Genomic DNA, 14280 nt, shown 5'->3' on the forward strand with positions numbered 1-14280 from the left:
TAAATACAAAGATTTGGATATTACTCAGAGTAGGGAGGGATAAGAGAAAAATAGAGGAAGAAGAATTAGATATAAACGATTACGTATACCTAGTGCTCTAACATTAGTTAATGCACTAGGTATACGTGATCGTTTATATTTTAGTGCAGTGTGTAATTTTAGCGGCTCACCTCTCCCGTTCGGAGCACATAGACGACCACGTGTCCTGTGTGGGCCACTGTAGCTTCTCGGAGACGGCAGAGAGCAGCTAACACTGTAGAGAAGTTTGTCCCGTTAGGGCCATTGTAGAAACATGGGCGGCACAAAATGGCGGCTTCACTGTAAGAGACCTGTGGTGTGTGTAGATAGAAAGGCTCTTTCTAAGGCAATAAACACTTAATGCTCTTTAACACACAACTATGTTTTCAGTAGAGTATATAGTGCCTTTCTCTCAGTAGATCCTCATAAATACTACACACTGCAACTTTAAAATGTAAAAATCTATTGGTAAATGTTGAAAAGCAGCTTCCAAATCCTCAGTGCTCATTCTGCTGGATCTGTCTGCTGCTTTTGACACAGTTAACCACCAGATCCTCCTGTCAACACTTAAGAGGACGGGGATCTCAGGAACTGCCCTCCAGTGGTTCAGGTCTTACCTCTCTGGTAGGTCCTACAGGGTGTCATGGAGAGGTGAAGTGTCTAAGTCACATCCTCTAGCTACTGGGGTTCCCCAGGGCTCAGTCCTTGGACCACTTCTCTTCTCCATCTACATGTCATCATTAGGTTCTGTCATTCAGAAACATGGCTTCTCCTATCACTGCTATGCTGATGACACTCAACTCTACTTCTCATTTCAACCAGATGATCCTACAGTCAGTGTTCGTATCGCTGCCTGTCTGACAGACATTTCTGACTGGATGAAAGAGCATCATCTTAAACTCAATCTTGCAAAGACAGAATTACTTGTTTTCTCAACCAACCCAGCACTTCATCAAAATTTCTCCATTCAGCTTGGTTCATCGACCATAACTCCATCAAGGACAGCAAGAAACCTTGGAGTTGTGATTGATGACCAGTTAAACTTCACTGACCACATTACTGCAACAGCCCGGTCCTGCAGATTTGCTTTATACAACATTAGAAAGATTAGACCCTTCCTATCAGAACAGGCTGCACAACTCCTGGTTCAAGCTCTTGTTCTCTCCAGACTGGATTATTGTAATGCTCTTCTGGCTGGGCTTCCAGCATGCACTATCAAACCCTTGCAGCTGATCCAGAATGCAGCGGCGAGAGTGGTCTTTAATGAGCCGAAGAGAGCGCATGTTACGCCTCTCTTCATCAAACTGCACTGGTTGCCAATGGCTGCTCGCATCAAATTCAAGGCACTAGTTATCGCCTACAAAACAACCACTGGCTCTGCACCAATATACCTAAACTCACTTGTTCAGACTTACACACCCTCCAGAAGCTTGCGTTCTGCGAGCGAGCGGCGCCTCGTGGTTCCATCCCAAAGAGGCATGAAATCGCTCTCACGGACATTTTCCTGGACCGTTCCCACCTGGTGGAATGACCTTCCGATCTCAATTCGTGCTGCCGAGTCTGTAGCCATTTTTAAAAAACATCTTAAGACACATCTTTTCCATTTGCACTTGACCAATACAGAATAGCACTTACTGATCACCACAGCAACGACCAAAAGCGCACACTCCTGGATCATATCTACGTCTCTCATCCGGATTTGTGCCTTCAGGCGGGTATGTTACATAGTTATCATAGCTACCAAAATCCAGTGTTCTGTATATTGCGTACGTGAGTTTTTGCTGTCGATGACTATTGCTGCGCGTTTAGCTAGAATGCCATACAAAACCAACCCATTGGGCCACTGAATCTGCATTAACGACAACAGTTGGGGCATCAGCCTTAGTCCTAATGGGTTGTTATCATAGCTATCAAAATCCAGTGTTCTGTATTTTCCGTACGTGAGTATTTGTTGGAGCTGGCTATATAAAAAAAAAAAAAAAAGTTGTGTACTGTGCTAATTAATTGAGATTTCTTACAGCTCTTACAGGTTTTTGGCCTTGTCTGTTTCGTTGCTTCTATTACTCTCCCCTTTTTTGTAAGTCGCTTTGGATAAAAGCGTCTGCTAAATGATTAAATGTAACTGTAAATGTGAAATACTTTTTTTTTTTTTTTTACCTTAATGCTATTAATGGACTCTTATTGTAAAGTGTTACATTTTCATATAAACCCAAACAGTCATGCTTGCAGATGGCCATCTTTAAATATCTATATAAATATATATGGTGATGATTACATGGGTATGAATTTAAACAGATTAGCATTACAGTATAATCGAGGTCGCTTCAACCCTTGGACTTGGAAAACCTGCAGGAAAAAAAACAAGGTTGTCAACAGAACTTAACCGCACTAACGTTATGCGTCGCTCCGTTGCTCTGATTGGTTGTAGGTAGGCCTGTCACGATAGTCGATAAATCAATTAATCGCACGATAAAAAAAATGAGCTCGATCATTTTTCCGGCCGTGATAATTGCCATTTACATGCTTTTTTGTTTTCCTCGTCTCTCTCGTTGACTGCGCGCGCCTCGTCCGTTTGGGGAGGTGTTCGTACCCGACGCCTCGTCTGTTTGGGGAGGTGTTCATACTCGACGCCTCGTCCGTTTGGGGAGGTGTTCATACTCGACGCCTCGTCCGTTTGGGGAGGTGTTCATACTCGACGCCTCGTCCGTTTGGGGAGGTGTTCGTACCCGACGCCTCGTCCGTTTGGGGAGGTGTTCATACTCGACGCCTCGTCCGTTTGGGGAGGTGTTCATACTCGACGCCTCGTCCGTTTGGGGAGGTGTTCGTACTCGACGCCTCGTCCGTTTGGGGAGGTGTTCATACTCGACGCCTCGTCCGTTTGGGGAGGTGTTCATACTCGACGCCTCGTCCGTTTGGGGAGGTGTTCATACTCGACGCCTCGTCCGTTTGGAGAGGTGTTCATACTCGACGCCTCGTCCGTTTGGGGAAGTGTTCGTACTCGACGCCTCGTCCGTTTGGGGAGGTGTTCGTACCCGACGCCTCGTCCGTTTGGGGAGGTGTTCGTACTCGACGCCTCGTCCGTTTGGGGAGGTGTTCCTACTCGACGCCTCGTCCGTTTGGGGAGGTGTTCATACTCGACGCCTCGTCCGTTTGGGGAGGTGTTCATACTCCGTTTGGAGAGGTGTTCATACTCGACGCCTCGTCCGTTTGGGGAGGTGTTCGTACTCGACGCCTCGTCCGTTTGGGGAGGTGTTCGTACTCGACGCCTCGTCCGTTTGGGGAGGTGTTCATACTCGACGCCTCGTCCGTTTGGGGAGGTGTTCATACTCGACGCCTCGTCCGGTTGGGGAGGTGTTCATACTCAACGCCTCGTCCGTTTGGGGAGGTGTTCGTACTTGACGCCTCGTCTGTTTGGGGAGGTGTGTATACGCGACGCCTCGTCCGTTTGGGGAGGTGTTCATACTCGACGCCTCGTCCGTTTGGGGAAGTGTTTGTACTCGACGCCTCGTCCGTTTGGGGAGGTGTTCGTACTCGACGCCTCGTCTGTTTGGGGAGGTGTGTATACGCGACGCCTCGTCCGTTTGGGGAGGTGTTCCTACTCGACGCCTCGTCCGTTTGGGGAGGTGTTCATACTCGACGCCTCGTCCGTTTGGGGAGGTGTTCATACTCGACGCCTCGTCCGTTTGGGGAAGTGTTCGTACTCGACGCCTCGTCCGTTTGGGGAGGTGTTCGTACCCGACGCCTCGTCCGTTTGGGGAGGTGTTCGTACTCGACGCCTCGTCCGTTTGGGGAGGTGTTCATACCCGACGCCTCGTCCGTTTGGGGAGGTGTTCGTACTCGACGCCTCGTCCGTTTGGGGAAGTGTTCCTACTCGACGCCTCGTCCGTTTGGGGAGGTGTTCATACTCGACGCCTCGTCCGTTTGGGGAGGTGTTCATACTCGACGCCTCGTCCGTTTGGGGAGGTGTTCGTACTCGACGCCTCGTCCGTTTGGGGAGGTGTGTATACTCGACGCCTCGTCCGTTTGGGGAGGTGTTCATACTCGACGCCTCGTCCGTTTGGGGAGGTGTTCATACTCGACGCCTCGTCCGTTTGGGGAGGTGTGTATACGCGACGCCTCGTCCGTTTGGGGAGGTGTTCGTACTCGACGCCTCGTCTGTTTGGGGAGGTGTTCATACTCGACGCCTCGTCTGTTTGGGGAGGTGTGTATACGCGACGCCTCGTCCGTTTGGGGAGGTGTTCGTACTCGACGCCTCGTCTGTTTGGGGAGGTGTTCGTACTCGACGCCTCGTCCGTTTGGGGAGGTGTGTATACGCGACGCCTCGTCCGTTTGGGGAGGTGTGTATACGCGACGCCTCGTCCGTTTGGGGAGGTGTTCCTACTCGACGCCTCGTCCGTTTGGGGAGGTGTTCATACTCGACGCCTCGTCCGTTTGGGGAGGTGTTCGTACTCGACGCCTCGTCCGTTTGGGGAGGTGTTCCTACTCGACGCCTCGTCCGTTTGGGGAGGTGTTCATACTCGACGCCTCGTCCGTTTGGGGAAGTGTTCGTACTCGACTCCTCGTCCGTTTGGGGAAGTGTTCGTACTCGACGCCTCGTCCGTTTGGGGAGGTGTTCATACTCGACGCCTCGTCCGTTTGGGGAGGTGTTCATACTCGACGCCTCGTCCGTTTGGGGAGGTGTTCATACTCGACGCCTCGTCTGTTTGGGGAGGTGTTCGTACTCGACGCCTCGTCCGTTTGGGGAGGTGTGTATACGCGACGCCTCGTCCGTTTGGGGAGGTGTGTATACGCGACGCCTCGTCCGTTTGGGGAGGTGTTCGTACTCGACGCCTCGTCCGTTTGGGGAGGTGTGTATACGCGACGCCTCGTCCGTTTGGGGAGGTGTTCCTACTCGACGCCTCGTCCGTTTGGGGAGGTGTTCATACTCGACGCCTCGTCCGTTTGGGGAGGTGTTCATACTCGACGCCTCGTCCGTTTGGGGAAGTGTTCATACTCGACGCCTCGTCCGTTTGGGGAGGTGTTCATACTCGACGCCTCGTCCGTTTGGGGAGGTGTGTATACGCGACGCCTCGTCCGTTTGGGGAGGTGTTCGTACTCGACGCCTCGTCCGTTTGGGGAGGTGTGTATACGCGACGCCTCGTCCGTTTTGGGAGGTGTTCGTACTCGACGCCTCGTCTGTTTGGGGAGGTGTTCATACTCGACGCCTCGTCCGTTTGGGGAGGTGTTCATACTCGACGCCTCGTCCGTTTGGGGAAGTGTTCGTACTCGACGCCTCGTCCGTTTGGGGAGGTGTGTATACGCGACGCCTCGTCCGTTTGGGGAGGTGTTCGTACTCGACGCCTCGTCCGTTTGGGGAGGTGTTCATACCCGACGCCTCGTCCGTTTGGGGAGGTGTTCGTACTCGACGCCTCGTCCGTTTGGGGAAGTGTTCCTACTCGACGCCTCGTCCGTTTGGGGAGGTGTTCATACTCGACGCCTCGTCCGTTTGGGGAGGTGTTCATACTCGACGCCTCGTCCGTTTGGGGAGGTGTTCGTACTCGACGCCTCGTCCGTTTGGGGAGGTGTGTATACTCGACGCCTCGTCCGTTTGGGGAGGTGTTCATACTCGACGCCTCGTCCGTTTGGGGAGGTGTTCATACTCGACGCCTCGTCCGTTTGGGGAGGTGTGTATACGCGACGCCTCGTCCGTTTGGGGAGGTGTTCGTACTCGACGCCTCGTCTGTTTGGGGAGGTGTTCATACTCGACGCCTCGTCTGTTTGGGGAGGTGTGTATACGCGACGCCTCGTCCGTTTGGGGAGGTGTTCGTACTCGACGCCTCGTCTGTTTGGGGAGGTGTTCGTACTCGACGCCTCGTCCGTTTGGGGAGGTGTGTATACGCGACGCCTCGTCCGTTTGGGGAGGTGTGTATACGCGACGCCTCGTCCGTTTGGGGAGGTGTTCCTACTCGACGCCTCGTCCGTTTGGGGAGGTGTTCATACTCGACGCCTCGTCCGTTTGGGGAGGTGTTCGTACTCGACGCCTCGTCCGTTTGGGGAGGTGTTCCTACTCGACGCCTCGTCCGTTTGGGGAGGTGTTCATACTCGACGCCTCGTCCGTTTGGGGAAGTGTTCGTACTCGACTCCTCGTCCGTTTGGGGAAGTGTTCGTACTCGACGCCTCGTCCGTTTGGGGAGGTGTTCATACTCGACGCCTCGTCCGTTTGGGGAGGTGTTCATACTCGACGCCTCGTCCGTTTGGGGAGGTGTTCATACTCGACGCCTCGTCTGTTTGGGGAGGTGTTCGTACTCGACGCCTCGTCCGTTTGGGGAGGTGTGTATACGCGACGCCTCGTCCGTTTGGGGAGGTGTGTATACGCGACGCCTCGTCCGTTTGGGGAGGTGTTCGTACTCGACGCCTCGTCCGTTTGGGGAGGTGTGTATACGCGACGCCTCGTCCGTTTGGGGAGGTGTTCCTACTCGACGCCTCGTCCGTTTGGGGAGGTGTTCATACTCGACGCCTCGTCCGTTTGGGGAGGTGTTCATACTCGACGCCTCGTCCGTTTGGGGAAGTGTTCATACTCGACGCCTCGTCCGTTTGGGGAGGTGTTCATACTCGACGCCTCGTCCGTTTGGGGAGGTGTGTATACGCGACGCCTCGTCCGTTTGGGGAGGTGTTCGTACTCGACGCCTCGTCCGTTTGGGGAGGTGTGTATACGCGACGCCTCGTCCGTTTTGGGAGGTGTTCGTACTCGACGCCTCGTCTGTTTGGGGAGGTGTTCATACTCGACGCCTCGTCTGTTTGGGGAGGTGTGTATACGCGACGCCTCGTCCGTTTGGGGAGGTGTTCGTACTCGACGCCTCGTCCGTTTGGGGAGGTGTTCGTACTCGACGCCTCGTCCGTTTGGGGAGGTGTGTATACGCGACGCCTCGTCCGTTTTGGGAGGTGTTCGTACTCGACGCCTCGTCTGTTTGGGGAGGTGTTCATACTCGACGCCTCGTCTGTTTGGGGAGGTGTGTATACGCGACGCCTCGTCCGTTTGGGGAGGTGTTCGTACTCGACGCCTCGTCTGTTTGGGGAGGTGTTCGTACTCGACGCCTCGTCCGTTTGGGGAGGTGTTCATACTCGACGCCTCGTCCGTTTGGGGAGGTGTTCGTACTCGACGCCTCGTCCGTTTGGGGAGGTGTTCGTACTCGACGCCTCGTCCGTTTGGGGAGGTGTTCGTACTCGACGCCTCGTCCGTTTGGGGAGGTGTTCATACTCGACGCCTCGTCCGTTTGGGGAGGTGTGTATACGCAACGCCTGGTACGTTTGGGGAGGTGTTTATACTCGACGCGCAGACCGGCTGCAGCGTGATGAGACGTCATTCTCGGCCAGAAGATTCGTCTGGAACTCACGGCTCTTCGGTTGCGGAGCCACACGCAAAGTTACAGAATTTGACGCGCACAACGGCAAGCGGAACGGGGTCTCGCACACTCCGCGTCAATGTCATTTATGCCGCGCAACGAGGCTTAAAGCTACACTGAATTTTGATAAACACAAGTTAATTCTTCAGTTCAATCTGTGTGTGCTAAAGGCTCATGAGTTCCTGTAGAGACAGCGATACACACTCTGCTTTTGCCAAATAAATGAAGAGCATGTCATCGATGTCTTCTCTCTCACTGATCAAAATATCACTCCTCAGAGAGGGTCAAGCTCAGTTTGGGCATGATTAGGCTATGATATAACAAAAAAAATGTAATACTGTATCCTAAATTGTGGCTAATTAATATATATGCTGAAGTACATTTCTGGATTAAAAGAAAAAAACAACAAGAACCGTACAGAACGGAAAACCCTGACCCAAGCCGACCCGTGGGTTTAGTGAACCGCCGCTCCTAAAACACGATCATCCGCTGCAGTTTACATCCACTGCTTTTGGTTTTGTTCATTTATTCTGGTTATTTTAAATGTTTTCTGTTTTTAGTGTTAATATCTTTTACAAATTAAAGTTTATTGATCTTTGAAAAGGTGTTCCTGCATTATTATGCCATTATCATTATTTTAGATGAAAATGGTCTCAGAACGACAATATTATCGTTAATCAAAATCATGTCTTGGCCAATTTATCGTCCAGCTAAATGTGTTATCGTGACAGGCCTAGTTGTAGTTTGTCCAATCGAGGTCTTTCCTGGTTGGGTTGAAGCACGCCCCATAATCTCAGCCCAATGAGCATCAGACTCATATTCTGACTAGAGCGGAGGATGATGTCAGGCAGATTAAATCCTGCTTTCTTGTTCTAATTGTGATTTTCTGTTTTAGGTGCATCTCAACCAATAGGAAGCGTGAACTCTCTGAGTGGCGCCGCCCCCGGATCGCAGCGCATGTTCCCTCAGACGCAAGGCATGATGGGAATGGGCCAGAACGCCGGCCCAACCACGGGTCCCTCTCCGGCTGCCAGTCAAGCAGAATTGAGCCTGGCGTCCTGTGCCGGCGGTCTGGATGTGCAGCAAGTCCTCTACGGAAACATGCCCATGCACCCGAACCACCAAAACCAGCAGCGGCCCAGCATGCCCAGTTACCGGCAGAGCGTTCTCGCGGCACAGCAACAAGCACACCTGAAGAGCCAGCCTAATCCCGCCATGATGAAGCAGCAGCAGCTTCGCATGCCCAACGCCATGGCCAATAACATGGGCTCCGCTATCCAGTCCTTGCCCACTCAAGCCCAGTCGTGGCAGCAGCAGCAGCCCGGCTCCGCTAATGGAGGCTTCCCTAACTCCGCCTTCCACATGCAGGCCAGACTGGCCAAACTTCCCAACAACACCACGTTTCCTCAGGGTGGGATGGGGAATAGTGCGGCAGGCCGGGCGATCGCAGGCATGAACCCTGGGCAAATGATGCCTAATATGAACCAGCAACGGACAAACATGGCTCCTCCAGGCCAGCAGGCGGCGCCACAACCCCAACCAGTCCTGCCTGATTTGGGGCCATTCAACCAGCCACAGGCTGCACCAAACCGCACCGCAGGCCTGTGCAATCAGGCCTATCAGCTCAACCGGACAGCCAATCAGCAGCTCCAGTTCAGCTACAACGCCCAATCAGGAGCCAGCTTGTCTGGGTTTCCTGCGGAGACCGACCTGGTAGACTCTCTGTTGAAGAATCAGTCGACCCAAGAATGGATGGACGATATAGACGAGCTGTTAGCCAGTCACCAATGAGAGATTATTGCTCTAACGTGAGCGCTGAAGTCACGGTCGGATCTGCTGTTCTCTATTGAATATGTAAATGGTGTGTAAATAATAGAGCCTGAAGTATTCTCCGGACTGGAGCTTTGGAGAAGAGGGAGACGCTCGACTACTGAACCTGTGGCTCAGTAAAACCACTGAATTTGCTTATGATATGAGTTAGTGTGTGTGTGTGCTCACACACACATTCGGCATCTTCGCCGCCTTGACGGTTCCACAGGCCTTAACCACTTCAGCTCTGCAGCATATTTCACATAATAATGCCATATGCAAATTTGGACACGTGTGGGCCGCAGAGCTAAAGTGGTTTTAAAGAGATAGTTCACCCAATAATGAAGATTGTCATTTAGTCGTCCAAACCTGCATGAGTCTCTTTCTTCTGCAGAACACAAAAGAAGATATTTAGAAGAATGTTTGTAACAAGGATAAGAGCAACCATTGACTACCATAGTAGTGAACAAATACTACGATCGTGAATGGTTGCTTTGGTGCAAACATTCTCCCAAATATGTTCAGCAGAAGAAACTCATACAGGTTTGGAACATCATGGTGACTAAATGACGATTGTAATTGAGTGAGCTATCCCTTTACATTTGCACTCTTGAAGATGCACAGTGATTGCCAGTAAGAGAGTCTAAAGCGGGATGCTAATCAAACACACCTGAGCGTGCTGATCGACGTCCTCATGCTCATTAGGTCACAGGTAGGTGAGTTTGACCCCAGGCTGAACTCTCCGAGATTTGAGGAACCCCGGTGTAAAGCAATAGTTCACCCAAGTGTCACGTACTCGCCATTAATGCCAACCCAAAGCCATGAGGCGGACGGTGTCCGGTTCTGATCCTAAAGGGCCACCGTCCAGCCGTTTCATAACCATGTTGATTCATTAATGAACCATTGGCTGTTAATGTACACGATGATGAAGATGGTGGCCTACTGTAGATGAACGAGAACATGGATCATGTTTCTCATCGACTAAATTTAGGAACTAATGCTTTAATGGAGTCGCGATGGCGAAAGAACATTGATCTGAAACTACAGTTCTCCGCTTTGTTACACTACACTTTAATATTTTGAGTTTGCTGATTGACCCAGAGTTCGAGACGTGTGTGTGTGTGTGTGATATTAACCCTCTTACCATTCCGTTGTGTTCCTCCCTCCGTCACACCGAGGGCGCTCTCGCTTCAGCCCAGACTCTCTGACAGGATCTCGTGTATATTTATAGTTTTTTTGTGTATGTATGCAGTTTCCATTGTTCAGGAGAAGATAGATCTTATTTTTATATGTACATTGTTGCAAATTTTTGTAAGTATTTTATACTTTTTATTATGGTTCTCTGTAAAACAAGAGTATTATGTAAATATAGTTCTCTAGAAACGGTCTTTGGTGTGTTTTATTCGGATCGATGCGCATTCGTGATGGGATGACTTTACTCATAACTGTAGGTCAGAGCGCCGGAACATTTCTGCTTCACATGAGAGCTCAAACGCTGAACGAATGGACCAAAGCCAATGCTTAAGCGGAAACCGCTGAGCTATGAACAAAGTTCAGGAGTTTCAGTCCACAAATCATAAAGATTCACAAGCCTCTACACACACCTCGCCACTACAGCGCCGGTCAGATAGTGAATGCTTTAGTAGCAGACCGATGTAAGGGCCGACACTCGGCTGAATGTGAACGCAACAGTGACATGAGGAGTATTATATCGCCATTTAGTGACACATGGTATTAAAATGTATAAAATTGCCATTAAAAAGGATTAGATTAGATGGAACCTGCAGAAACTGATATTTTGTATACACACGTGTGTATCTTTAAGAAATATTTGCATGTATATACTGTGTATTTATATTATTTAAGAAATGTTTTAACATTTATATATATGCGCGTGGGTATTCAAACATACATCTATTTATTATATATCAAGATGAATCATTTGACAGCCTTAATATTCATTTGTATGTGTGTATATATTAGGGATGCAACAATACAGTTAGTCTTGGGTTTGTTTTTTTGCTCTTCTATTCTTAGGCGACAGGAACAATTTTTAATCGCAATACTCTTTATTTAACTTTAAAAAAAAAAGTTTAAGTAAGGTTTTTAAAGTAAACTTGTACACATTCCTAGTGTATTGTATAATCTAGACTAAATATAAAGATTTACAGTGGCAGCTCAGATGTACAGCAGCATTTAAGTATGAAATTTAATAAATGAATGTAGGCTAAAATTAAAACTAGTCTTCAACATACACTGATTAAAAGTTACTGTATTATAGTATTTATTCATTTGAGTGATTTTCTGTCTTTTGTTGTTTTATTAACATAATTTTCGAGGTTACCTGTCCTTTTAAGAGCTGCTCATCTCATACACACACGACTTTACTTTCACTTTAGACATATATAAACACAGTCGGCAGGGTCATGCACAGATATTTTAAGGGGCAGTGGCCCAAACCAAACACAGCGGCACTATAGGGGGATTGAGTATCATCTGAATATAGAGAATGAATAATAAACCTTTACAGTCATACTGTACACACAGCTGTTAGGCTTTACTGCTCATTCAATTGATGTTGCTCTAATTATTCTTCCAAAAAGTTGATCTGGGTTAATGAGAGTCACTAAAATTATTGAATATATTTTGAGACAAAGGTCTTGTTTATGATTTGTGTAAATCATACGCAACCGTTTTTTAAGAACAGAAAATATGAAAGTATGTGGTGTTTGGGGTACATATTTAACATGATCATAAACAGCTGACTGATGATAGACATGATAGATCAGCTGACTGATCATGACAAATCCTGTCTGCTGCTGGCGGTGTTAAAGGCCGGATCAAGAGCTGTTAGACATGGTTCTGGACAAGCAATTGTTTAAAAATAAACTATGAGTTCATTGCCATACTAAGTACACACACACACTCAACACATTTATCTGAAATATGGAATTGATTGCTATGGGAGGAAAAACATGTTCTGAATTATTTCAACTGATAAACTAAGTACCAATCCAAAATCATGACATATAATGTACCTATAATGTAAATAATAAAGAATATTAAAACAACAGCAATATACAGAACAGGTGAACAAAATAAATAGATTATATATGAGATATGCTTGTATATATCTTATTTAAGCACTTATAGCTACAGTTATTTACTACTAGTATATGAAACTTGTGATTTGTAAGACATTAAAGACTATTTTAACACAATTTAAACAGCAAAAATCAGAACGCAATTGTGTAAGAATTGTAATCAGGCTCTGAACAGATTACCCATTAAAAGTTCGTTCAGCCAATAGAATCGCTCGGGGGGTCCTATAAGCCGACACGATTTCACAGGGGGACAGGATATGTCTTGACATAGTACAGCTGCGATATCAAAAGCCCGCCCATACTCTCACAGATGCAGAACAATTCATTATGTTGGTGTGAAATAAACTAAAGAAATTAAAGCTAAAGCTCCAATCTGCTCCCAAAAATCCCGAAAAAAGTGTTAGTGCCTCAGTGACAACTTCACTCAGAGAAGCCGTCAGTCTCAGCTGTCAATCATGACGTCACACCCCCCGTTTTTATAGCATCAGATAACTAAATAAAACTAAAGTTATTTTAAAAACGAACACCTGAAATGAAATCATCGTGACGATAACTGCCTTCAGTGACATAAACTAACTTTGGGGGGAAAATATTTGAAGTGTAATTTGATTATTTAGTTTGCCTCGCGTCCATTAGAAAACACAGAGGGGCGGCTATACTGGGAGCGGCCACCGGGGGGCGATCAAGGCGCGAAAGCTTCAGTAAATGAGAGGGAGACTGCAGGCTTGGTCTGAAAGTATTAGCGCAGTAATCACGTGTTTGACAGGCTTTAGTGCACGCTCAGCGCATCTAAAACGCAAATTAAATGTTTAACCAGCAAGGCTTTAAAACGCGACTGAACACCGCCTAACTTCAGTGCATATGATTGGATATCAGCTCATAGACTCACAGGTCACTCAAACAGAGCAGAAATAAACGGAGAGAAAGATTTCAAACCAAGAGAAATAGAAATAACTAGATTCAAAAGTTTGATGACAAACTGAAAAAAAAAAAGCAATCCACAAGCGCGTACTGAACCGTGACTGAAGCACGGGCCGGTGAGATCTCCCGTTTGTCACGATGACGTCTAAAGTCCCGGCCAAAGGATGGAGTCCCGTTTAGCAACTTGTGAGCAACCGCCGTTTTTAAGACACAAAGTTCAACAAAAAAAAAAAAAAAAAAATCACAAGCCGGTTAGAACTAGTGTGTTTTATATCACAGATCAAAACGTGAAAATATGTAGAGGCTTTAACCACAGACCTTATTTCAGGCGATTTAGCAGAAACCCATTCAAAAAACCCGTAGACTTTAGAGCGAGGGAACCGGAAGGGCTAGAATGCGAACTCACTTCCGCGTTTGGCCTACAAAGTGACGTCATGACTTCGGCACTCTATTAGCAAATGGCTGATGTAGATATTATTTCTTCACGCAGAGTGAAGATTCACTCGCACTGTAGAGGGTTGGTTTACTGTAGTTACACCACATGGCATTGTGGGAGAAATCGTCAAATGTGTTTTTAAATATTTTAAGCTTGTGCGAGTGACACTCCAGCACTTCTCCAGCACTTCACAGCTCTACAGAGGATCCATTTTAATGTTCTCTTTCATGAGATGATTTGTAAAACGAAACGTTTAAAGGTACAGGCCACGTTTTATGTTAAAAACACATGAAATGTCCACTATAACCAGTAGATGGCGGCAGAGGAGCACGGATTGACATTTCCAGTCATTAAAGGGGTACTTCAGCGCTGGGAAGATGAATCTGTATTTAAACTGGGTCATCAATGCAGTAGAAATGTGAAATTATTTTTGAATTTGGTGTCTTCTAGACTGAGAAAAGACAGAAAATGTATTTTTGTCCCATGGGGATGAAAGACTACAATTCCCAGAATACTTCGCTGCCCTGTGAGGCCATTCCCAACACCACCAACTTCATTACTGTGACTGAGTTAGAGAAGACACTATAATTAAAAACTTAACGTGTCTGTT

At 47.9% G+C, this 14280-nt stretch overlaps 1 protein-coding gene and 1 long non-coding RNA gene across 4 annotated transcripts in view; one reads left to right on the top strand and one right to left on the bottom strand.

Annotated features, from left to right (window-relative positions):
* maml1 (mastermind-like transcriptional coactivator 1) overlaps nucleotides 1-10597 on the top strand; it is a 38176-nt gene extending 27579 nt beyond the window's left edge. For both annotated transcript variants that reach the window (XM_067456752.1, XM_067456751.1), the window contains exon 5: nucleotides 8296-10597. In XM_067456752.1, coding sequence (XP_067312853.1) covers nucleotides 8296-9191 — 896 coding nt within the window. In that variant the 3' untranslated portion in view covers nucleotides 9192-10597. The remainder of the gene's footprint in view (nucleotides 1-8295) is intronic.
* Nucleotides 1-14280, bottom strand: part of LOC137092494 (uncharacterized) — a 64453-nt gene that overhangs the window by 328 nt on the left and 49845 nt on the right. Inside the window, exon 3 of one of the 2 annotated variants that reach the window (XR_010908301.1) lies at nucleotides 171-253. This is a non-coding gene — a long non-coding RNA (uncharacterized lncRNA). Of the gene's footprint in view, nucleotides 1-29; nucleotides 254-14280 lie in introns of those variants that run through there. The other variant, XR_010908300.1, reaches the window with a different exon arrangement.

The sequence above is a fragment of the Pseudorasbora parva genome, chromosome 11, assembly GCF_024679245.1.
Source record: "Pseudorasbora parva isolate DD20220531a chromosome 11, ASM2467924v1, whole genome shotgun sequence".
In the NCBI taxonomy this organism is placed as follows: Eukaryota; Metazoa; Chordata; class Actinopteri; order Cypriniformes; family Gobionidae; genus Pseudorasbora; species Pseudorasbora parva.